The sequence below is a fragment of the Pomacea canaliculata genome, linkage group LG6 (assembly GCF_003073045.1).
Source record: "Pomacea canaliculata isolate SZHN2017 linkage group LG6, ASM307304v1, whole genome shotgun sequence".
NCBI classification, from domain to species: domain Eukaryota; kingdom Metazoa; phylum Mollusca; class Gastropoda; order Architaenioglossa; family Ampullariidae; genus Pomacea; species Pomacea canaliculata.
Window position 1 is genome coordinate 26,601,921 of NC_037595.1, and position 26,650 is coordinate 26,628,570.

A 26,650-nucleotide genomic window follows, 5' to 3' on the forward strand; every position below is an offset into this window, starting at 1 on the left:
TCTCGCCTTCTACCTTGGGTGACATCAGCATTACGTCATCCCGGAGTGTTTGAAATATTTCCGTCCTCGCAACTTATAATTTAACCACTTTGCCTTGGCAGGGAGCAGCCTTGCATTCTTCCTTATCTGGTGATTTCGGCGTGGTATGTTTTGCTTTGCAAACGAAAAAACACTGTTAGTCATGACGCAGCAAATCTCTTGCGAGGTTACGTGTTGTTAACGAAATGTTATGAAAATATTTTTTTGGGAGTGGGAAGGGTGGGATGCTGGAAGTACAGGCAGAAAGTGTAAGAAAGAACGATTTTTTCCCCTCTATATTTCAGTTACATCAGATAGGTATGAATAAAAATGTTCTGATCAACTTATGCTGCTGCGCTGCTTTTCAAGATGAGAATTTTGGTAGAAATGGTAAATTCGCTGCAGGACACGCCCCTTTTGTATGATTACAGACGTGTATAGGTAATACAGGTTCATGGTATGATCACGAACTATATGTCTGTGCAATGTATAATAACACGATAGAGATCACAGATAGGTGGTACGCATGTTGTCTCTTTCACCCTTTTCGTGCTTGTGGCAACATTTAGAGCACAAAGCTGACGGTTCGATTGCTACTGCACGAAGATTCTGCAGCATTTACCAGACTAGTCTACATTCATGAATACCTGAATTATAATTTAATACGTGATGTTACCAATGCGATTGTCTAATGTTTCATTGTGGCTACTATCAGTGGCAGGAACAACTGATCTGAACATGTGATACTTTTACTACTATAATTTTGTTGTGTCAAATTATTTTTACTATGAGAGAGTAAATGCAGTAAAGTTCACTGAACCAGACTGTGGAAGGGAAATTAAATTTTTTTTAACATGTACTATAACTATCAACATTATTAAATGCAACATTAATTAAATAAGCCAAATTTGCTTTTTAAAGTTGTTTTGCATGCAGAAGGTTCTCTTGTAACTACAAGAGATATTTTAGCTGATTATGATTTCTAACATATACTTCTACACTAGATGGTGACCAATTCACTACTTTAAACTTTTAAGAAAGCTTCACCAGCAAACAGTAATAAAATGCCACACAAAGTTGAGGGAATCCCAAACAAGTTGTTTATTAAATGGGTAAACTGTTGCACTATACATTCCTACACAATTATCATAATGTCACCAAACACTGATTTACAAGGCTGTATGGACAGCAGGCATTTTTAATGAAGGCAAAGAGTTGAACAAGACTATATTATACAGTAATTGTACTGGAGTTTAACAATATGCATATGATCTGGTATAATTTATACTGTCAGAAGACAGTAAGGTATAAAAAAAAATTGAGAAAAGTATACCTAGAACATTACATAATAGTTAAAGATGGCAGGTTGTGTATTAACAGAGGAACTACCTATTAACAAATTCATATTGTTACGAGGCATGGAAGCTGGCATGAATTTTAGGCCTATAACAGGATAGGAAAAAGCCTAAAATTAGCAGCCTTAACCTGCCCCAAGGTAAACTGCACATAACTTGAGATACATTTCTGAAAACCTCTGTAGTGGAGAAGTTCAGCTCATACGATTCATATACATATGCAAAGCTGGCTGTTGTCAAACTCTGAATCATTCAAACGGAGACCAACATGACGGCAGAAAATGCTTCAACGTACATTGCAAGAAGCAAACATCTTTATACAAGTTCACACACCATGGAGAATGACTAACAATTTATATACCTTGTGTTTAAGTTCCTTTAACAGGAACAGACACAAGAAGACAAATTAATGAAGTATTTTCTGTATACAAAATAATCTCCTTGACATCACAGATTAGTTAAGTATAAATGACATTTAAACATAGATGTACAAAGAGTATACCATACTTCATACCTCCACAATTTGCTTTTTTTTTCTACTTGCATGTAAATGTGGAAAATTTTTTTTACACAGTGCTTTTAGCAAATCATTAAACTATTTTCTTAAAACTCAATTTTACTCAACAGTTAAATAGCAACAATATTGTTTTTAACACGAGTGAGATTATTCGCTTATGCAAATAATTTTTTTTAAATGTGCTGTCTCCTTTCATGTAGAATTAAAAAAAAACCAAAAAAACCCACCAGTCAAAATCCAAGGCCAGTTGCAAGGGAGACAGAAAAATGCTAAGCATACTGTAGCTTATGAGTACACAATCTGAGATATTTAAAACTTCTGACCAATCCAAGATTTAAAATTCAACTTTCTGAGAACTGTACCTCTAAATTGTCAAACATGATGGAAAAAAACTTTGTATCTTAATAGACTTCTTTACTTTTTGTTATATAACAATTCACAAATATGTTTTGCATACTACTTTTAAGCACCCAAGTATGTGGGCATTTTAGAATATTCTTTGCCAACACGAACACCAAACGCAACTGTAGTCTGTACTCTACACATCTGTGTGTGTGTGTGTGGAAGTGGGGGGTGGAGGTGAAGTGCAAATAAATATGACAGCCCTTTGCAACTGTACACCTTCAACTTATGTAATGCTCAGTTATTCATCAGACTTCTGCTGCCTGAAAATAAATTACTTTCCCTCTCAACTTTTACCAATAAACTTGCTCTAATCATACTTTTAACAATCAACCTATGTTAGCTGCTATCCCCCAGTCTAACTGCATACATACAACAAATTTTCTGCTAATCTGAAACAAGGATGCTACACATTCTTAGAACACAATTTGCTTGTCTTGGCCTTTGGACAAACATGTCCCCTCTTAAGACCTTGACTGTCTTCAAAAGTTCTGCATTATTTACATGTCCAATGTGTAATGTTTTCAATATTACCAAACAGTCATGCATAGCTTGAAGAATTTTAGATTAAAGAAAAATTAACATGCCAGACTTAAGAGATGCACTTTGCTCATGTCAAAAAAAAACCCAAACAAAATATCTGAGAATGGAAGGATAAACCAATGCAACCATAATTTTATCACTGCTTGTAGATTTAACAACTATTCAACAATAATTCTGGATGCGCTGTCTAAGAAACAATGCCTGATGAGCAGAATTCTAGAATAAATTTTAAGACAAAACAACATTGAACGAGTGCAAACACAGATCTAAGTGAATTTTTAGTTTTTTGGCTACATTTTCTTTTTAAAGGTGGGATTCATGCCTGGACAATACTGATGATACTGTGACCTTACAGATTTATCAAGAGAATAATGAAGATACAAAACACTGAAGAATCTGTGATTTCAAAATATAATAACACATATAAATCACTTATTACAAACTTTTACATCACTGCCAACTTTATTTATCTTGATTTTGAAAAAAACTGATGTTTTATGCAGGAAAGAAGTGGAAATATGAAACCACTGTGATTTATTCAACAACTGGACTTAAACAGAAAGTTAAAGGCTAATGCAAGACAAACATAAAACAAGCTCAAAGTTTCTAGCGCATCTAGTTTTTTAATTTTTTTTTTTAACAAAAATGCAATTATATTTTGTTTAATAAAAAGCCCACATGACGGGTGCAGTTAACTCAAGAGTTTTCAGGATATTTTAATAAGGTGTTGTCTAATGAAAGAGCTGATATTTGTGATGTCATGAGAACTTCTGTCTTGATCTCTTTCAAAACCCTCAATGGTAACTGCAATCTTCAAAGACTTGTATCTCAGAAGATAACATTTTCCTCATATTTTGGGAATGCCTTTAAATGAGCTTAACTCATTTACTGTATTTAAAAATAATTTTGCTTTCAAGTTATCCATTAAATGACAAGGCACAAGAGAGTAAGAATCTGCAGAAAAGAACATGAATACAAACCAGTGTCGTAAAACCTAGAATAGAATGCTGAAAGTTACACTCCACTGAAGATTATTCTGGTAAAAATGATATGTGGACACAATGCAGGGTGCCTAACGAAAATCTTAGTTCTCATCAGCTGACATTAATAATGAAATACATTGATGCACAATCTCCTTTCCCCAAATAAAGCAAACAAAAACAACAAAAAAAACCTCCTCTCCCTGAAAATCAGCAATATCAAAATGCAGAGACTTTGGTAAAAACGGAAAAATATTCCTTATAAGAATCATAGATGTTCCATTCACTCAATGTGTGCATTCAATGCTGATTACTGCTGCTGAAGGCATCTACGCTTGAAATGTTCCAACCAAGATGCACTAGACAGTAATATGATTTGCTTACTCAAAACATGCTGAGGAACGGTTTTAAAAGGATTTTAAAATGTTAATGCATACATTACAAATGAACTCCTTTAAAAAAATGCAAAACTTACATTTTATTTGTTTTGTTTTTTTATCTCTAGTGCAGACACAATGATACTGGCATTGATGCGAGCATGCACACACAACATTAAATGTTAGTTCAGAAAATATGTTAGATTTCTCATTTAAGTTATACAAAGGTGTAGGGGTATGAAACATGGGTAGGAGGGAAGCATCCAGGGCAGGAGGAAAAGATAAACAATTTAAGCACCAACAGCATGTGACCCCCTTATGTTGTGTGAGAGCATTCTGCTGAGATTCTCCTCCTTACATACAGTACTCAAAGACATGAAAGGGAATCTTGCTATTATACACTGTCATGATCATTCATGCTGAGACACAACATGTTCCTTCTTTTTCCTTAAAGCTTGTTCCTTCCTTGCATTCTTCCTCTTTCTACCTAACTGCCCATATCAACCATTTTATCTGGATGTGATGTCAGGCCCTGGATGCAGTGCAACATAAGCATATAAGGAACACAACAGCTGCAATATCCCTCAACCCAGTAATCTCTGTGTATAGCGAGCATTGCAAGAAATTGCATGAATAGGTAACTATGCACTTTCTTAAAACTATGAAACACAGAGCTCAAAGAATCAGCCACCTTCTTCAGCAGTATCGCTTCATGTACCTCCGTTAGCTTTACTTAAAAACGGTTACTTTTCAAACCTTGACAGACTTTGTGCATTCCTGCCTTCTGCTGGTTTTCTGTTAACACCAGGCAGCATCTAATCAAGGCAATGTCCAACCAGGATTGCATTCGCAGAAACTCTACTGGACAGCAAGCCACCAGTCCAACATGTCACTGGTGGAGGTAAAGCCATGACCCTTAAGTAGAGCAGAGAGGTGGGTCTGCAGCATCAGGCACACACCTGAGCTCGTTAAAGAATCATGGAAACGCCAGTGCTGTCCAGCAAGAGCAACAGAGGTTCATTTCTCTGGGTTGTAAAAAAGTAAAAAAAGAGTGACAGTAGCGCACAGGGTGATACCTTGACCACTGGGTCCTCATGCTGCAGACTGCAGGCAGGCCTGGGATCCAGCATGTCACCCCAGGAGGCCTCAGACCCATGCCCAGAGTTCAGGCCAAGGCCACGTCTGGTCACCGTGCACGCCCCTCTTCAGAGGGTGGCCAAGCCTGGACTCCTAAGTCACAGGAGGGAAGCAGCTGATGCAGGTAGTCCTCAAACATAAGATCCCAGAAGCCAAGGGCTCAATACTGTGAGCTCTGCACCATTTCTCTAGTCCAACAACCATCCAGAGAACTACTAGAGGTTGCTTGTCCAAGCCTTCCATGCCATGGAGAAAATACAAAATTTGCTATATGACCAATAACCTGCATCTTCAGGTACTGGCCTTGGCCATGGTTTTTGCTTAATGAGAGATGCAAAAATATAAAAAGTAGGCGAATGGGAGAGAAAGATTAGTATTCCAGCTGTATCGATATGTGTAGACTTTTTTTGCAACTGCCCATTTGAGCAAATGGCACAACATGTGATAATATACACTACAGTACAATGATGGCTGCATTTTACCCTATGCAACACTATTTGATGCTTCAACTTTCCAAGTATCATCTAAGAAATCTCATTTAAGAAAGGAGATCATTTGATCACAAAATAGACATGTATCAGAGCTTTTCATACAAATAAATAGATTTTCATATAAAATTGTACAACAGTATATTTACAAGTTTTTATGTACAAAACAAGCAATAGTATCTTCATTAAAAGATGAAAAAATGAAACTTTGCATGCTTATAGTTTTTTTTAACTGTACAGTGTGCAAGACAATCCCACCCAATTGCAGTAAGCGGGGTACTGCCAACAGTTACACACAAACATCTAAGAGAAATACTTGGCACAAGGAGCAAACCCAAGTAAATATGGGTTGTATACAATGCTTATTTCTGAGGAACACATCCACTCTTTTTATTTTCACCTGTGGTAGCACATGCATCTGCAGACTTCTTGAATTTGCTAACTAGAAAACTGATTTAAATTACAGTTATGTCAAAACCATAAAGCAATTAACCAAGCCCCAGCTAATCCATCTTTGACAGTAAGAGGTGCATTCTAAGCAAACAATCTACCAAGAATGAAAAAAGACAAAACAAAACAAAACAAAAACAAAAAACAAATCAACGGATGTTGTAATGATGTATGTGCATAAACCAAGACACAACCATATTACCTCAACATGCTGGACGTTAATCACACACAGATCTATGGCATACCCAAGCCAGTAAAACAAGCTTAAGAGCTGAAGAGACCCAAACATGGTGTATTCTGTCAGCAACAATAGATACACTGAGATATCCTGAGATGCTTATTTCTGAGGAACACATCCACTCTTTTTATTTTCACCTGTGGTAGCACATGCATCTGCAGACTTCTTGAATTTGCTAACTAGAAAACTGATTTAAATTACAGTTATGTCAAAACCATAAAGCAATTAACCAAGCCCCAGCTAATCCATCTTTGACAGTAAGAGGTGCATTCTAAGCAAACAATCTACCAAGAATGAAAAAAGACAAAACAAAACAAAACAAAAACAAAAAACAAATCAACGGATGTTGTAATGATGTATGTGCATAAACCAAGACACAACCATATTACCTCAACATGCTGGACGTTAATCACACACAGATCTATGGCATACCCAAGCCAGTAAAACAAGCTTAAGAGCTGAAGAGACCCAAACATGGTGTATTCTGTCAGCAACAATAGATACACTGAGATATCCTCAGTGTATGTGTTTTAAATCATACACGAAAGGGTGAGGGTGCAACTCTGAAAATGAATTTTTGTTTCAAAAGAAATATATCTACATGTCACAGAGATTCTACAACAAACAAACCAAAAATAGTGGAAAATATTTCTTGAGATATGCAGAAATAATCCTACACTAGACATTATTCTAAAGCGCGAGAAATGTAGGCAGAAATGAAACATTAAAAGAACCATCAAGTCATGATTTGCAATAATTTCTCCACCCATAAATAAAACCTTTTACGCATTACTTTATACAGGAGGCAGAAAAGCTTGTCAGATTCTAAATAATTCACATAATAATGGAAAAAAACCAAAAAACAAAAAAAAAACACCTCTGATTAACTTGAACACTACAACCAGAGAACTAAAAGCAGTTATATTTAATAGTTATATTGCTACCTTGCTATTCTATTCTGCTTTGATCCTGATAGTTTTTCAATCTCAATCAAATAAAACCCCACAAGCATGCTTAAAAGTCTATAAAAGAAAAAAAATTGTGAAAGATATTTACCCAAAAAGATAATGCTAAAAGATTACTTTAAAACAGTCACAAAAAACAGAAAACATCACCAAATTATAAACCATCCTTGTAGGTGTTGCTAATCTCCCCAAAAGGATCCAAAGCCCCAAGATGCAATTTGTCTTTAAGAGAAAGTGATACTAACAAAGCTTTTTATTGGTTAATTAAGAAAAGGTCTGTCTGCCACCTCTCTCTAATGTTCATGCACACAAGCATCAAGCACCCTTTTACCACATCCCACCCATACATAAAATCTGAATATCAGAATATCACGGAGTGCTAAAAATAATTCATCTCAATTGCATCAACAACAATTTTAAAAAAAACCTGACTACAAGCAGCTGGCCAACTGGCATGATGGCCAGCAAGTAGTCTTCCCCTGTTCTTACAGTAGCACCAGAAAAAGCTGACAGCCATACAAACACCATCATGGTTGGTCTTCACATAATGTTGAATGATTCAGAGTCTGACAAACACTTTGTGTGTTCAAAAAAAATACCCTTACAATCTAGACCTGCCTGGTATAATTGCTGGGTACGTTACTGCCACCAGTCATTCAACTCCTTCCAGAAACAGAAACAGATCAGCAGAATGGAGTTTGAGAAGCACTGGGGAGCAAACTCCTAGCTTGCCTATGGTGGGTAAGTAAGCAAACATGTAAAAAGAGGGATTCTTCAAAGACTATGCTACACAGTTTCTACACGTTCAGTATCATACATATACAATCACATCAACATTTTAAAAAAATCTTAATTCTGTACAAAAAGTGCAGATACATCAAATGCTGTATCAACACTTTACTCGAATGTGGCACACTGCACATCTGTTGAAGACAGGGACAGCCAATGAAAAAGAAATCCACCAGGCTGAATGGGTGCATAGAGGGAGCAGATGTAAGAGACCACTCTTGTTCCTCCACCTCTTGCATCTGCCACCATCGGTCACATTATGCTCTCCCTTTTTCTAGCTTACCACAAAACCAGTAAAAGATATGATGAGCTAACTCATCAACGAAAGGCAAAAGTTTGGTGCAGTTTTTTTCCTTAGGTTTCTCAAGCACAGAAACCTATTTTGGATGGAAAAATAGTAAGTGCGAGTCCACTTACAAAGAGACAGCAAGAGGAAATTAAAAAAAAAAAAACAAACCAGAAAATGCCACAAAACTGTACAATGCACAGACTAATAAACAGAGAAAAAGGCAGAAAAGCATGAGAAAAACAGACAAATGCTAGTGCCCAGAAAGTGGCTATATTCTGTGATGAACCTTACTGGCCCAGTAACTACTACAGGCATGAAAAGGCGATAGGAAAATCTAGACCAAATTACTTCATTCCTCCACACACTTGTGCTGTACACTGTCACGTCAGGGCAATAAAAGCTTCATACACAGATGAAGATTCCTTAACTTTTCCAAATAATTTTACTCAGAGGAAAAAATGACTATTCATTGTCAGAAGTGGTTGCACACAACATTTCCATGCTAATAAGCCAACCCAATTACTGATCAGGATCAACTAACACCAAATGTGAGGTTTGGCAGTACAAGGGCTAGGCTAATTCCTGGATGCAAGCACATAAAAAAGACATACGAAAAATCACTGCTTGATATCATTACTCCCCACTTTTCTTTAACTTCACAGACATATATATCTGTGTTAAAAACTGATTATCTTAAATAAGACAGACTAGCCTTGCAGGTAACTTCAGTCCCTCCACAATCATAAACAACAACCAAATTTTTTTTTAAATGTACGCATACGATCCAGTTTACAATTAGTCTGTTCTCTTTCCTCATGGATGACAATACTCCAAAAAGCAAATGAAGGCACTTCTTCCAGATCATGTACATAATCTTCTGTCAATCACCTGTTCCCTGCATGCAGTACTTGTCACAGTAAGCGTGGACATTTCACCATAGCATATGGTCACAGTTTGACTTCTGAAGGGCCAACTTTTCCGCGACAAATAATAATAATGCTAAATAATAACATAGTAAGACAAAAAATATTACAGGGAGAAGAGGACAGCAAAAAGTGAAAACAAAAGCAATGGGAGACGGCAAGGTTTATTGCAGTTTAAGAGGAGGTAGAAGCCACTTTGAAAATAAAAAATCATTATAAATTGAGGGCGGGGGGAGAGAGGGATAGAATAACATATAAATGATACCTAAATCTCCCTCAGCCAATGCAGGAAAAAATAATAATTACTACTTAAAAAAAAAAAAAATACAGTGCCTCATTTCCTCTACTTTCCCCAAAGCAAATCTAAGCCATTATCTTTCGCCTCCAATGAGTAAATTACTCACAGACTAATTTTAAAACATAAATGGAGAAATAGCAGGGAGAAAAAAGCAGGGAGAGGGGAGGTGGTTGAAAAGTGTGAGGAGGTGAAAATAAATTACAAATTATATAAATTAAAAGAACAAAATTCAAGTTAATAAAAATAATTGCACAAATATGCTGTAGCATTACTTGGAAGATAACATGGATTGTTCAGGGAAGGAAACAAAATAATCAAGCTAACACAACAAAATCCTATGACAGCACCTGAAAACAACATGTAGGGCATGCAAAGGAGTAAGAAAAGGAGAGAGTGAGTGAGTGAGAAAAAGAAACAGATCAAACAAAAGAAAACTAAGAGAAAAGAGAGGAATCAAGCCAAGCCAGGCAAGCCTGACCATGACCCATGTTTAAAGATGGCTTGAAGCTGGTCTGTGGCACCTCTTCCTGCAGCCACACATGGCGTCAAGGCAGCCGCTAAAATCTCCACCAGTAGCTGGTTGAAAGTGGAACCTTAGGCCAGCCAGATAACACCAAAAGCTTGCTGAAGACTTTAGCCATTCAAAACACTTAGAGAATATCCCACTTTTACAATTGTCTTTGCTCAGCCAGTCTTTATATGACAAGGGCCCAGGGGTAGCATTTGGTAACAATGCTATTGTACCACCCAGCCCACCATTCCACCATTGCTAGGTCTGAAACCATTGCAAGTACACTGAACTCGTGAGTCTTTCTGGATGTGCAACAGTGGGGTTCCATCTTCACTAAATGATCTTGATCTTGATATCTTGTGCAGCCACATTCAGCCAGTGCAGGTACTGCCACCTTCTCTATGAGAAAGGGAGGAGATAAGGACCATACAAACACCAATTCAGTGGAAGATAATGTGATAAGCTGCATTTTGGTCAGTCATTCGAAAGTCCACAGCATAGTATGATAATCATACATTATGATACCATATTTATTATATTTTTCCTTTTGTTAACCCAAGCAGACATTGCACCTTGAGGGGAGGGGGGGAAAAGAGCTTTCGATCCTTGCACCATTATTATTCTTGTTCATTTGCACCTAAATAAGAGCAAGGAGCTATTTGGACAGCTTGCTTATCACTCGAATAAGAGCTCCATTCTCATCCTTGAGTCGCTGGTTGTCAGCCTTCAGGGCTTCCATTTTCTGTAAAGGTAAAAAAAATTTGAAGAATGATTTGGTCATCTTCTACTGGCTAAAATTAATGAATGACACATGGAATAATAAGGTTCCACACAAATATATAACTCTGATTATCAACATGTATAGGGTGGTTACAAAACTGACAAAAAAATATATATTCCTCATTTATCAACTGCATAACCAGACTTAAAATTTATGTGACAATTCCTATGACACAGAAATTGTTGAATGTCTTTAAATTTATGGAGTGAATTTTGTATAATTAGCTTTGGTTACAGATTTTTTGGCACACCAATTCATAAAAATATGGGGTAAAGATGAAAAACAAAGAAAAAAAGAAAGTGAATAAATTGTTAAGTAATCAACAGACGAATTTAAGTAGTCAACTTGGGGTGGGATGGGTAGAGATTTGCATCGTGCAAAGCCAAAAGAAATATTATACATAAATAATGTTAGTTTCCTTTAAGTTTCCCTCCAATAACCCTTCTTCCCCTAGTTCCCTCTTCCAAAATAAACAAATTCCCATATCTTGTTTTGAGCATTATAATTCTTGGTATATACTTTTATGTCGGCTGGAATAATTTGGCATAATCTCTAGCTATTTGAGCTACCTATTTTTCTGAAATGTCACTGTGGTCTATATGCACTCGAAAAGCTTTAAAAAAAAAGATCACTCCAAGACTTGGAGAAAACTCTTTGGTAATGAACCTGATTTTATAGGCTTGCAGGAAACATATTCTCTATCATCGATGCCACAGATTTCCATTCTGCTGTTCTTAAGCTCACGGATGTGTGTAGGTGCCACATAGTCTCTGCAATTCTGTGTGTATGATTGTCCATCTATTTATTAGTGCTACTGACTTAATCTAAATGAAGTATGGCATTAAAATTTTTTTTTTCAACAAAACTTTACAGTATCTTAACCCCATTTTCATTCTGTTGTATATAATGCAAAGTTTCCTTTTAAAATAAAAAGTGTAAGAATGCATATGTGCACCTGCTTGTGCATGTTCATGCACACAATTCTATAGTTTATCCATCAAAGCATATATTTTTTTTTCACAACTGATGACTGTGAATTACATACTGGATTATACAGCTTGTTAATCTTTGGAACAATAGCTTCAACTCAGGAAAAGTGTACCAACACTCAAAATCATAGAAAAGTACACACACTGAGCAATGTCTTTTCAAAATATGAATGTGGGAGACAAAGCAAATGCCATTAACTGCAAGCTGTTTCAGCACATCCAAATGTATGCACAAAATATTTCAGTCAGTCCTGTCCTGGAATGGGACACATGTAGGCATGTTAAGATACTAAGAGGACTTTTGCTACAGTATTGCAGCCAACACCAAACCCTTGTTTCAGCTATGCAACCACTAATTTCAAAGATTCTGACAAGATAGGTTTATTCTGTATGTTGTGTGCTTTCATATTCTGAATTGATAATCCCCAAGATTAAGATCAAAAGTATTTTATATAATAATATTGTTCAGTTTAGCTTATCTATTCATTAGATTCTAACATGCATTTGGGGTCATGCCATTACTTCCTGCGACATCACAAAATATTTTGGTATTATGGCCTTGCCTCCTTAGAATACTCAAAGATTTTGCTCTGGCCTTCAAGGTAAATATTAATTTAAAAGTAGTCAATGTTTCTTGTTAAAAATGCTAAATTCTTGTAGCCTTTAAAGGTCAGCTAAAACCTATACTGCATCATGCAACATTTCCGAAACAGAACTGATTAATTGTAAAGTTAAAGCTGTTGAAGCAAAATACCTGGTTTTTCTGCTATTCAGATGTTTTTTTCTCTGACACTCTTAAACTTTACAGCAAACCAGGGCTTCTGCTTACGGAAAAAATTGTGTACAGTACGCATTAAAAGTTCGGAGGACCCCTTCAATTTTCGTCAATGGGGTCCCCTTCAAATTTGGGCGAAGAACAGGGACCCCTTAAAAATCTGAAAAAGGGGTCCCTGGGACCCCAAAGAATGTAGCCTTAGCAGAAGCCCTGAGTAAACATTATTCTAAGTAGAAACTACTGTCTCAAAAGGAGGTTTATATGCAATCTTGAGTTTGTAAAGACAACTAGAGGCAAAATAAATTTTTTAAAACCCCAGTATACTATAGTTATCTGAACACTCCATTTTGTAACATTTTCAATTCATGATGTCGTTCAATACATGGTCTACTAACAAATACGAACAAAATTAAACTATATTTGAACGATGAACTTTTTTGAAGACATGGTATTTTTACAGCTCTTTGGCAGGACTAGTAAGCGGCAATTATAAGCAAGTTGCCAGTACTACTTTTAGTTTACTATTGTGAGACTATTGACCTGCAACACATTTCCCTCTTGGTTATAAATTTACAAACATTTTACAAACTTTTATAATCAAATTTTGCACGATGACAGAGACAGGAAAATGAGATGAGTGTTGACAAATGTGGAAAGAAACAAGAATAGAACAAGTGAGAGCACAACATCAAGTCACAAAGAAGATTTCAGTTAATTAAAAGCTTCTGCCTTACATAATGAGGACAATAATGATGTAATAAGCAAGAACTGACAACCAGCAAGCAATGAAACCAGAATCCCATCTTTTTGAAATAGATTTACATCCTTATTTCACTCACTGCACAATGCTCCTTTACTAGGAGTAATTCTTATACCATCTTCTGCATACTGAAAAAGGCTACATCATGGCAAGTTAGTCTAGTCCTCTAAACAAGTGGTAAACTGACAGAGATTTTCTAAAGGCAGAATATAATCACAAAAAAGTGAGGGGGATCCAAAGTTAGAAAAAAAGGGGGGGTAACCAACAAGTGTCTGATTTTCAGTAAAGCAGACTAAAACATTCTACTGTCCTTATTAGCTGTCGATGGATTAAATTACAATCAAACAATGGCTGAGAACTAAGACATTAAGAAATTCTCATAATAGTTTATGCTCCTTTCCAATGTCAAGACTGATTAAAAAAGTGGAGACAAAAGCAATTTATATACAGTAAAATTGCAGCCATGTCAAATTTTTACAAAGCTGGACTTCCACCCAGCATGAAGGTGGGGTAAAGAAAAGGAGATAGTGAGCAACTTCTTGTTAAGGGGAAACAATTTTAAACATTATTTTAAAAATCTAGCAAAGACACGTAAGAAACAAATTCCCTAAGGTTGTTTTAAAAAAAAGCTGCTGAAGTTAATTATACCAAATATACCTCAAACTCCCTACCATGAATTGTTTGTAGTTATGAAAGATTTTAATGTGCAGATAGACTGTACAGGCTGATGGAAGCTTCCAGTAAAATGTTCAATGAGGTTCTATTTGTTGACTGCTAGATTCTCTTGGATAATTAGGTAGGTGGTTTTGAGTTTCGCCATAAGCAGGCAACAAACAATAATAAAAGGAGCAACAAAGCTTGCTTGTCAAGTTGAGCCCTCAATGTACCTCATGATTTATAATTTGAGTACATGGAGATCAACTGTTCAAACAAAGCAAGCAGTTGCTACAGGACTCCAGAGGCAGCTCAAATAAAAGGTCATGCAAAAAGGATTGTAGCTATAATGGCAGGGATCAGGGATCAAGGAACACATGCACCAGCACCAGAGGCAAACCATAAACAGTTAGGGATGTAGTTTACAAGGTGGAGGAGGAGTAAAATTATGACAGGAAGCATCTTGCGACAGTTACCTATCTGGACAGTTTGGACACCACTCGAGAGAGAGCCCTATTTTCCTCTTTAAGTTTTTTGTTTTCCTCCTTAACTTTCTCCATTTGCTGGAAAAAGGACAAAAGACATGAGAGGAAAATGGGGGAGCAGAGCCATAGAAAGGCACAAACAATGATGTGCTAACAATTAAAGTGTAATGTCAAGCTGAGCCCAAAAATGGAGTGGTGAATATAAATAAAATTTCTCATTATTAAGTAACTGTAGGAGCAAAAGCAATGTTTGTTCTGCCACAAACTGTCTCAGGACATGGTACCTGGGCTAGTACTAGTAATCATTGTCTTAAAATCATTGTACGTGCTGCATAAATAATGCAAAAGTTCAAATGTGACTTCAAGAAAAATAATCCATGATGATGAATTAATTCAAAAATTAATCTGCCAAAATGTAGTTACAATATGTGATTTTATGGTCTAGGAGGGGGGGGGGGAGGAATTATTAAAAAAACTTTAAAGGAGCAGGGTTGGGTAAAACAGCTCAGGAAGAGGGTTGGGGGCAGGAGGTGGAAACCAACACATAGCTGCAGCCAAACAATCCAAACAGAATACAATACCACCCAAATCACCTGAAATCTGCAACCATCCTTACACATATACATATGTAACATTACACTTATGCTTTTGAGCAAACACCCTTCGTTCTCTCCCCTTTCCCCATCAAAAGAAAACCACACACACACATATCTACACACTCTCTCACACACACAGAGGGGTGGGGAAAAGCAAGACTATTCATTCAGAAGAAAAATAGTTCTAAATAAAGGAAATGATTCTTTCTATTTAAAACACTAGAAAAGACTACTCCAGTCACGAATACCACAAAGAGACATCGTGTAACACTAACCCATTCCAAAAAAAAAAAAAAAAGTCTGTATTGGATGATGTGCACACTAACGCATGGGAAGTAGATAAATGCAAAGAAACACCACACATCTCAAGCATCTGAAGCAACGAAGAGCAATGCATATGGAGAATTTGGTAAAAAGGAAACCTCATATGTGTTTAGAATAAGTCCAGCCGTTGCTCTTGAAAACTAAAGGTTGTGCTTTGTTGGTTTTGTTACCAAATTTGTAATGTTTGTATTGCACATTTAAGTTAATGGGGTAAAAAAGTGTAGTGAAATTGTGTTTTGCATCCAAGAAGAGACTATTTTTTAAAAAAGAAATCCTCATGTATCAGAGTAGACTCGAAAACCCTACATGAAAACAGCGATAAAAAACTCTCAACATTTTATGCAGCAGTCAAATGATATAGTAGTTAACTTGTGCAGTGAAGCCATGGAAACCTCCAGAGGATTCCAGTCTAAACACAGCCTAAAAGCAATGAAATGGAAACAGTGACCACATCACATGATGGAAATGCACCACATATTTGTGAGAGAGCAAGAGACAGAGGGTGGTAAAGAAGCAAAAATGATATCATGCAATGGAGTTTGACACAGCTGGCTTACTTTCAGCTCCTCTTCATATTCAGACACCTTTCGTTCCAGTGCTCTCTTTTCCTGTACAAAGAAATGTACTCCATAAACCAAACATAAAAAAATTCCAAAAGTTCTTACAATGTACAATAAAAATCTGCAAAACACTTAAAAAAAATCAGTTACATTACATCACTGACTCTCTGGCTATCAACTGTAAAGGACATGCAAGTTCTGCTTTTGCCTGCTGCCACAACTGCAGTCAGGGCCTCAGTTTTATCATCATTAAGCTTTTGCATGCTAGCAATCATCTAGCATTTTGAGTCAGCAATGCATTGCTCCAGCTTGCAATTAATGATATCAGTCTTAAAGGAATTGTAAAAGACATAAATGAGGCTGAAAATGACCCCTTTGACAGTATCTTCAGTGACAGGTCAGCATAAACTGAATGGAACTGAACTGACAATGGAAGATTTACTGCTACTAAAGGTGCTCAAGCTCAGGTGAGCAGCCTTAGCTCTAAAATAGTTATTTAAACATTTTGAGCAATTGACTAAGAGATAATGATAGATAATAAATATGTTGTATGCCCGTTCTTGGAATAAAGTTTGAAATCTGACTATCGTAATACTAGGTAAGGGTATGGCCGACTCAGTTGACATGCAAACTGAAAGCCTAACCAATCTGTAAACTATTTTAAAAAGGCACAAGATGACAAAGAACAGTCAAAAAAAAAAAAAAAAAAAAAATCCTTCCCCACATACTCCATGAATAAAGCAAGGTAGCTGAGCAAGAAACTTACCCTCTTGTCATTAGTGTCTATTGTGCGCTTCAAAACTTTGTCTAACTCAGATTTGGCTTCAAGTAGCTCCTTCTTGCACTGTTCCAACTCTTTCTTCAGTCGTCCATTTTCTTCTTTTTCTTCTTCATACAGCTGCTCACATGCAAAGAAATAATGCAGTCATAACACTGAAAATGTCAGCATATCAAATACTCATTTCTAGTTATTGTGTTTACCTCCACCCTTTAAAAATACTGAAGAACATAAGCAGTTCATGCTAGTGACCAGGAATTTACAAAATTTCAAAGATCATGGACTCTTAAATACATTTTTGTAAGGTAGGGGTGGGAGGGTTTTTCGCTGTCTGGAGAATAACATGTCTAAAAAAAAAAATTTCAAAAGTACCACCTTTTTGTAGTCAGCATCAAGTGTGCCTGTGGAGCGTGAATATTCTGAGTAAGACACTGGACGGTTGCGAACAGAGGAAGAATCTGTGGGTGGTACATCCGATGAAGAGTAGCGACCATACCTTGAGCCTGTGCTCTGCCAATAGAAGATTTTTTTTGTTTATATAAAATGCAGATTAACATGCGTTTAGTTTGAGCAGATTTTTGTTATCAAAAAGAATGTTCATTTCTACCTATAAACTGCTTATATCACTTCTATTATCCTCTTCAGGAAAGAGTGCCTCCTTTTGCTATTCACTCCACTTCAATCATGCAAGTAACTCAAAAGTAGTGAACATTAATATTTCATCATAGGTTCAAGGATGAAATACATTCATGAATAAAAGCACAGAAATAAATACATCTATATATGCAGGATGCATGAATACAGATAATAAATTTCATGTGCATTTGTGCACCTGCATGTTCTCAGTTATTCTTTCATGAAGCTGTTGCACTGGTTATGGTTACAATGGCCCATGTTTTTTTTTTTAGTGTAGATATTAAATATATACTATAAGACACATATAAATCCTAAACATGCAAAAGGCAGAAGGTTGATCCAGCCATAAAGACGATACAATCCTCTGTTACATGATACTAGACATTTACATACAACACTGATGTCCAATTATATGATTGTGCACAGGAACCTACAACAACAGCTCAAGAGAACGGGGAATTCCAAGGAGGGCACAGGACTGGGAAGCTGTGAAAAACAGACACAGAACATGGTGGGGAACAGAAAGCCTAACAGTTGCAGGCTGCAAGTTGTTGGTTTACCCTATAAAGACTGGTGTTGTATTTTAAAACGTTGAAAAAATATTCTTCCCAGTGCAAAGAATCAAGCAGGCTGGTACAGAGGACAAATTTAGTAGCTGCAAACATGTTTACTGATGCTCTCCACTGCACATTCCCTTTTAACATCTAAAGAAATGTGTGCCAACCACAGATTATGATTCTAAACAAGACTGGAAAGAGGGGAGGGAGAGGGTGAAACAATGACACTTTGTTAACTGCCGATTGGTGGGAAGATTGGGTGGGGCAGTGAAAGTGCTCTGCTTCATGCTGATGTCCCATATAAAACACAGTTTGTTGGAAGAGGCTGCAAGGTCTTCTTTCCTGCCTATTAGCCTTCATCTTTCTCTCACAGTTTCAGGATGACTCACCTAAACTTTGAAAGCTTTATCTATCAACCTCCAACCCCTCCCTTACCTGGTTTCCCTCAACACCTTTCATGCTCATGCCAACTGGAAGAGAGGAGGGGGTGGGTGAACGGCAGCTGGGACTGTGGCAGATAAGGCAGGGAGAGGATTACAGAGCTGCTAGATTTAGCTCTGTTCTATGCACTAAAAGAACGACAAGCATCCTATTTATAGATCCTGTTTTCCAGGCTGTCTACAGCAGCCCTCTCAGCTGGTCTGACCCTGAGAGGGTCACATGCAGAAGTTCATTCAGTCACTGCCATTCTTTCATTTCTTTTCTGTTACAGGTTGTGCTTTCCCAATTCCAATGACCACCACCTCCCTGAATATGGTCCAAAAAATAAAAATTAAAAGTGGAGCCCTCTGCACATTTGGGCTTTTTTCCTCCAAGGGTGTTAATCTGCATTCTGTAGAGGTATATGCAATTTAGACCTGCCCTTAAATCTGGCATGGTTTTCTCTCACACAAGATTTAATGAAAACAGATGATAGTTATGTTTTCATGGTATATTCAGGGTGTTTTGTAACCTGACTTTGGAATCTGTTATATCGAATGCAAATTTTTTCTCTTGATTCATTCTATTTCAAATCAGTAACTATTTATATTTGTGATGTAAATAAAAAGCCTTCTAAAGTAGTAGGTGATTGGTCAAGCAACTGATCTATTGCTAACATAGACTTCAAGGTTCACCAGTTTCATAACAGACATGCCCCTTCACCATGTCTAAAAACTGGGTAGAAAAGGCGGGGTGGAGGTGGGGGAGGGGTGCAAGTAAAAATTTTTTAATCAAAGGGCTGGGTTAGAAGCAGTCTCCCGGTGAAAGGATAGCGCCAGCTGTGTCGGTCCTGGCTCTGTACTTCTAAAGGCCGGTTTTATCAGCTCCCTCCACCACCCCTTCACCCTGTCTGCTAAAACATTCCTGCGCCAACAAGGTGTGGACATAATCACGCCAATGACAAAGCTCGGCCACAGCTAGGCCAGTTTGTTTCAGTTATCCGCGGGTGCACTTTTTTTTCGTTTTTTTGGCGGTGGACGAAGGACGATGACGACTGCGGGATGCTCCTTGGTCCATCCACATGCTAACGATTCCTTTGGTTTTGTAACACCGCCCGACCTAACCCTGCCATCTCCATCATAATCCGAAAGCACCTTGTGTAGGCCAGCAATCCCACAAGCTTTGGTCTTTGGATAAAACTTGCATGGAAAAGATTTACAAGTAACGACTGGGGATGGGAAGGATTGAGTAGGAGGTTGGGGTAGAGAGCTTTGGCACCGTTGCCTTAAAAAAAAAAGTCAGCGAGACTTTAAAGTTCCACCCGAGCGCAATTGTTTTCCTTTTCTCCCCAAGTGCCAGTGAATGTTGACTAGACAAAGGAGGAGTATTCAGATTTTAACACCACAAACCTGACATCTTATTGTACCGATTTTGCACATCGACTAAAAGGGTTGCGCGCTCAAACTTTCGGAATCAGTGTCTGGTAATGAACCAAATCTTGTCCATTTATAAGCAATTTTTACACTCGGGTAGATCTTTAACCGAAACGACTGCGAAGCATTGTGGAAGTCGAAACACCGCACATTGCAGAGTCGTTCTGCAAGACGAGAGAACCATAGAATGTTAATCCAGGGACATTCTTGTGCTCCACGAAGCAGCAACATTTTTGTTCTATAGCTGTATCACAGGTCGATAATGGAAAGCCTGTTAAAGCATCTCACGCGTCCCATTTCCTTGAATGGAAACAGTCGAACAAAAAGTCGTGCCGGGCTCGCAAATGCGAACAATCAACAACATTGGAGCTTACAGTTCGGAATTTTTGACCGAATTATATTCAGGCAAGAGGTATCGGCTGTGGGTTGCGATGGCGAGTTTCGGGATGTTTGTGACAATGATCAGTCAGCTTGCCTAGCCAATGAAGCCAGGAGAAGACGATCGCCTAGCCTACCCCCTGCGTCCCCAGACCACAAGGGCGGGAGAGGCGGATGCCGATCGAAACAAATGTTAGCCTTCTGCATCCCTCACTGCCCTTCTTTCCTGGCACACCTTTGCTGGCCCTTGTCTTCCTGCACCGTGAGAATGCCGGCCTAGCTTGAAGTGCCAAGAATCGGATGCATTCCATATACCCGTCTGTTTCCCATCCATAAAATGCAAGGGATTTCTAGACCTCACCCCAACTCCATTGTTAAAAGGAGAAGGGGGGGGGGGAAAGAGATCATATCCTCAAATAAACTTACTGGGTAAACTCGGCCACTAGCAGAAAAATGTACAAATGTTAATAATATCGTGATCTTAATTCTCGTGTCTAGAAACTGCTTTAACCAGTAGTGCTATAGTTTAAACTCTGTCGCTCAAATAACAAGCAATGACAAAATACCAGTTTTCGTATATGGATTATCACACCATATTTTATGCGATAAGACTTCCTACCTGGACGTTTCCTGACACCCGATGCCAAATCGTTGACCATTCCCCCACCCACCCCACCTTAAAATTGACTTGGATTCTTTTACGTGATGTATACTAGAAGATAGCTTTCTTCTTAATGTAGCTTGCTTTCTCTTAACAAAAGACTCGCACAAAATACCTTCCCTCTCTTCCTACGAAGGCAGCGGTTGCGTACCTGAGTTGTTCCCGCCCTCAGATGGATGCGCCCGCATGTAACCATGTGTCACTTCAACCTGTCCTGCTACTTTTCCTCCGCGTACAGACTTCCTATTATAAGTTTTCCTTCTCCTTTCCATTAAACTCAACATGCACACCAGGGAGGTAAAACGAACTCTATATCCCCTTGGCACCAGTAGGAATATTCGCGAACAGAATACCATAAGACTGACCAGTAAATATGCAGCCAAGCAGACCGACCGACTTCTGTTTTTATATATATAACACACTCAGTAAGACATTGCCGGAGGAGAATTCGAGTCACTGCGCCAGCAAAGAGAAACTAATGAAGAGATGAACGAAGGGGGAAGTCGGGGGAGAGTGGGACGGGGGTGAAAGGTTGAAGAAAGTTTTCCCAATGTCATCGTGAAGATCGACGTGTGTAAGAATAACTTTCGCACGGATATCGAGCCCTGCACTGTTCCCGCATCCATATCTTATTTTTAAAGACGGAAAATTACCAGACAACCTGCACCACCGCCAGCCCAACAACGTAAACCAACAAATACACCGCACTTCTGAAAAACGTCAGAAAAACGTAGTATCTTAAAAACATTATAAATACTATAGGCCAGAGTCTTTTACATTTACTCCACTGCCTGCTGCCGACACAAAGTGTGCCTGCTGTAACACAGACATCTCGCAAACAAAACTTTCTCACTTGCCTGGAAAACATGGAAGCGATCTTTCCAGTTCAAGAAAACGATCAGACAGCGGGTGTGTTGGGAGTGGAAGGAATGGAGGATGGGAGAGAAAACAGAGCCTGATATACTCTAGGAAAAAAAAAAGGGAGGGTTGAAGAAAAGGCATAAGCGCTTCGAAAGAGGGGGATGCCCTCTGTTTTGTGTTACAGAAATACGAGCGAAAGCCAGCTATCAGACCAAATGAATCTGTGTGATAGTGAAACATTGAAAGCCAAGAGGGAATGAGAACGAAGAAAAAACCTTTCATCACAATTTAATGCCAGGCGTTTAAAATCACGTTTTTGCTTGTCTTCTAAACGGTATCTCAAAGACAGGAATTAAACTAAATGGAGTTAAGCGGTCAGAACGGGCAAAGGGTTGTAGGGGAGTGGTGGGTGGGGGAATCAAGAATCGGATGCAAGAGATAAAATAAAGATGACAGGTGAGCGAGTGAACAAAAATCAACAAAGAGGTGGGAGGGGGAGCGAGCGATACCGGAAACAATGATGTGTTATAATGAGCGATGTGAAATGTAGGCCTCTCCAAACCATCAAAACCTCCGAGCATGCATTCACGGATGGTCAAACACGCATGTCATCCCATCCCGAAAAAGTGACCTTCAATCTAGAAACGCTTGGTTACTGCTTTGTCCAACTTCTTGTTGAAGGACTGAACAAAAAAAAAAAGGGGGCTTTAATTTCCTTGAACCGGACCATCACGAGGCCTTGGAGTGTCACCGTACATTCCTGAACCCCCTGTCATCATCACGTCATGCACCAATGGCTCGTTCATCGCCAAAGCTCTGAGAACTCGACAGTGTCATCCTACAAGACCTCTCCTCCGAACTCCTCCTCGACTTCCTCCAGAAGAGGCCACATTTCCGCGGTGTCTGGCCAGATGATGACAAGAGAGGAGCTGGTTACCAAAGTGTGGAAAGAAAACGAGTTTTAAAACTCGTGTACCAAAAACAAAACAAAAAAAACAAAAAACAAAAAAAAAAAAAAAAACAAAGGCAAAGTGACATCTCCATTAGTACTGGGTACGGCAGGCTACTTACAAAAAGTAAGAGACCACCTGATATTGGTGCAATGCAAGACTACATAAAACATGAAATATCTTTTGCGAGTAAAGTTTGCTTTTCTGCCTTTGATAAAGAACCACTAAACTTCAAATGTGAAGAATTGCAAGGTACAAGTCGTACGTCGATAAACAATCAGGAAACGGAGAAACGAAAGAAGAAGACGGGAGGCAAGTGTGAAAGTGTGTGTGTGTGTGGGGGGGGGGGGTAGAGGAATGGAGTGACAGGAACCGGATGTCTTAAATCAGATGGAGACTGTTGATAACAGCGAACAGAATATGCACGCAAAGTTATCACACTTCATACCTCAAAACAGCGCAACTGGCACGCGAAAGCTGCGTCAATGTCTAACCCCGTGGGAAAGAGACGAAAATGGCCTCTGGCTAAGCTCGTCTCTACCAACACCACTTCCCGACCCCCGACCCGCTCTTCCATCACACAACAACAAGCGGCACTGAGGCACGCACGACTGACTTAAAGCGTGACACACCCCAAGCGAAGACAGTCCGGCGTAGTAGGTGGAGGTGGGCAGTGAACTCGTAGAGCTGGAGCGCGAGCTGATGCCCGAAGTGGTGCCCGAGCCCAGGCCGCTGGTGCCGTATGTCGAGCCGTAGCCACCGCTGCTGCCGGACGTCGAACCGTAACCAAGGCTGCTGCCAGACGCCGTCACCAGGCCGCTGGAGCCGTAGCTGCTGGGGATGTAGGACGAGCCCAGCGTCGAGTACGTGCTGGCCGGACTGTATGAGGATGAAGAAGAGGAGGAATACGGGCTGCTGTACAGACTGCTGCCCACGCCGGAGTAGGGGCTAGACAGTCCACTGCCCAGGCTGGACAAGCCGGACAGCCCCAAGCTGCTCAGCCCTGGTAACCCGTACCGGTTGGACCCGTAAGACATGGCGATTGTAGTTCACTGTCGTTGGTGGAAAGCACTCGTGTGGAGCTGGCGTAATCGAGGGCTTGTCCTTCAGCAGAACAACACACACATCATTATCTGGTGGCAAACAACGGCTGCTCTCCGCATCTTGTCCTCACGACGCAGATACAGACACATGTATATGCCTTTCCACCATGAAATGCCAGAAAAGACACACGAAAACACCTACAGCTGCTTGCTACTACGCACAACACACTGGACAACCACACATCCGTGACTCTTTCCTCTCGCCTGACCAGTGCGCCAGTCAGCGCACGCGTGCACGCGCCGCACACCCTGTGATTGATGCGTCTGTCGTTCTCTGCTGTACCTTCCTCCTTCCTAGGGGGTTTCCCACCTCCAAGAAATCTTGGTACTAGCCTGCCCCGAGGTGATGGCTGCTACTAGGTCGACGCAGCGGCGTGTGACCTCTAGTAAGAGAGCACGTCTGCAGGCACCATGCCGTCTCATGCACCGAGGTATTTGGCGCACCGCCCAGTCACCTTCCACAAGAACTAATTACACAGGTGCACATGGCGTTCGCAAATCACCCTCCCCGTCTAACTTAGTTCAAAGAGAAACTGGTGTGATGTTCTCACGCACTCGGCGGAATCGCACAGTCGTGCTCCTTCCCAACACCGACCGCTTCGACACGAACACAAAGAACAGAAAAGGCAAGTGACCCAAGCAAGCTCGCCTTACGTCACTTCCGCACGTTAGAGGGAGGCAAAAAAAGAACCAAGGTAGGTATTTTGGCAGGCAGGGTTCCGTCGTGGGGCGCACGCGCGTGCTCTGTTAGTCATTCCCCGGGCGAGTAGGTATACGAAAATCTTCCCCGTTCCTTCTCTCAGTGAATGCTGTACAAGGTTTGGGGGGGAGGGTGAGGTAAGCGTGAGGAGGGTTAAGGAGAACAGCTGGCGCATCCGCGCGCGGGGATGAGTGAAGGTTGGCGCAAAGACTGCGAGATACATACCACGCCTCCTTACAAGGGGGCGGGGAAACAGCCTGCAAACGTCTGCATATGCATATGTTCGCAAGCAATAGAAACTCCTGCAGATACACCTTTAGTCCCCTCTACCCTTTTGCCCCCTTCTGAATAAAAAAATGGGAGGTTCCAACAAGCTGGTGAGGGGAAGAGCTGACGAAGATAAACCCTCAACAGAAAACCGCCTGTGAGCGAGATGCACAAAGGGCTGGGAAGGAGAGAAAAAGAGCGGCGAGCGTTGTCTCGACCCCGCCACGTTCTTCTCCCCGTCAGATACACGGCGACGTCAGCAAACCCCACAACAATCTGCCAGGATCGATGCCCCCTACCCCACACCAACGCTAAACCAGCGGCAGGTCAACGCATCTTGCAGATGCAGTGATGAGAAATGTTGCTCCGACAAGAGGTCGCGGGCCCACCGTGCCAGATGTCACCCCCACATCTATGCTATGTCGTCTATTTATTCATTTGTAATCGCGAGATATAGCGACCGAGTATGATTGTGTGGAGCCTCTGTTATTAGCAGTCTGCACTTAATTTGCTTTTTATGACTAATTTCATAATCTAAAAATAAATTTATTACTATTGTGTATGTGTGTGCACGCGCGCCTCTGTAGAGTTCCTAAGAATCCAGAATGCGTCTGTTTACTTTTCCTGAAGCAGTTGCGAAGGGACCGTTAAAACGGTAACTCGTCGTACTGCATTCAGACATTAAATCACACCCTCTGATTCTCTGTGGTCCCCACATCCAACACACACACCCTCTGCACATGCGCGATGAAAGATCAGGCATCAGCAATTAGACAACTAAGGGAACTTGCTTCATATCAACGAAGCAACCAAACAACAACAACAACAAAAACCCTTGCTTCTTTTTTCGCAGAAACTCAACATGGTAGGCATGAAGGCTTTCTCTATTTGTCAAGGGATCCGAGCAGCATGTGAATCAACAGGAAGGGAAAGCAGCACAGTAAACCTCACAAGGCACAGTATCAGTGCTACCGATCTTCGATCTAGCCAAGATTGTTCTCAATTTCAGTTTACACCCCTCCACACACTGCCTCAATCCCGCATTCCCTGCCTGCCCAGAACCCAATTTATTTCAATACCGGACTTGAGCAGTGTGATAAGATCTAGCTTCACTGGTTCAACACAACATCAAGTGCAGCGGCTGGGGTAGCAGGAAGGTGCAAGTGCACACGTGCTAGAAGTAGAATGATGTTTGGCGCAGTTTCAGAGTGTAGGTATCAATCACTGCTCTGATAATAAATATTAATAGTCTTAATGATCCATGATCACAAATTTAACAACACTGGAACGCAACTGCGTTCTAAAGAAAGACGCTGTAACAGTCAACTTCAAAGTGCAGTCTGGTCATCACAAGGCATAGAACCAGAGCCGATTCGGGATAGATTCTTTCTAACCCTATGCCAGAACACTTTCTGAGTCTTTTGCTGGAAATCGTCAGACAATTTTATTCTAATGATTTTCAAATTTTCTGGCAGTTTCATATCTGACATTGAGTAGACCAACCTCTAGCCCCTTGATACGTTCAATCCTAGACACTGCACCTAGGCACTTACACAAACACTGCACACGTTTAGAAATGTATCCGGGAGTCACCTAATTCAGACTTTTGTGTAAACGGTTTCTCAAGTTGTCTAGAAGTTTTTTTTAAAAAAATGTTTGTCTGAATCGGTGATTTGTAGATAAAGCAACAGCAAAAAGGGCT

General features: G+C 39.8%; 1 protein-coding gene and 1 long non-coding RNA gene across 9 annotated transcripts in view; one reads left to right on the top strand and one right to left on the bottom strand.

Annotated features, from left to right (window-relative positions):
- The first annotated feature begins 25 nt into the window (after window positions 1–25).
- On the top strand, window positions 26–2,103 carry LOC112567074. Its single transcript, XR_003099742.1, has 2 exons — window positions 26–143; window positions 588–2,103. It is a non-coding gene; the product is annotated as an uncharacterized LOC112567074 (long non-coding RNA).
- LOC112567070 (protein phosphatase 1 regulatory subunit 12A-like) overlaps window positions 1,096–26,650 on the bottom strand; it is a 61,615-nt gene continuing 36,060 nt past the window's right edge. For 6 of the 8 annotated variants that reach the window (XM_025243610.1, XM_025243611.1, XM_025243607.1 and 3 more), the window contains 4 exons: window positions 17,358–17,492; window positions 16,971–17,102; window positions 16,202–16,252; window positions 1,096–11,022 (listed from right to left, as the gene is read on the bottom strand). In XM_025243610.1, the coding sequence (XP_025099395.1) occupies window positions 10,936–11,022; window positions 16,202–16,252; window positions 16,971–17,102; window positions 17,358–17,492 (405 nt within the window). In that variant the 3' untranslated portion in view covers window positions 1,096–10,935. Of the gene's footprint in view, window positions 11,023–14,715; window positions 14,803–16,201; window positions 16,253–16,970; window positions 17,103–17,357; window positions 17,493–26,650 lie in introns of those variants that run through there. The other 2 variants (XM_025243608.1, XR_003099741.1) reach the window with 2 other exon arrangements.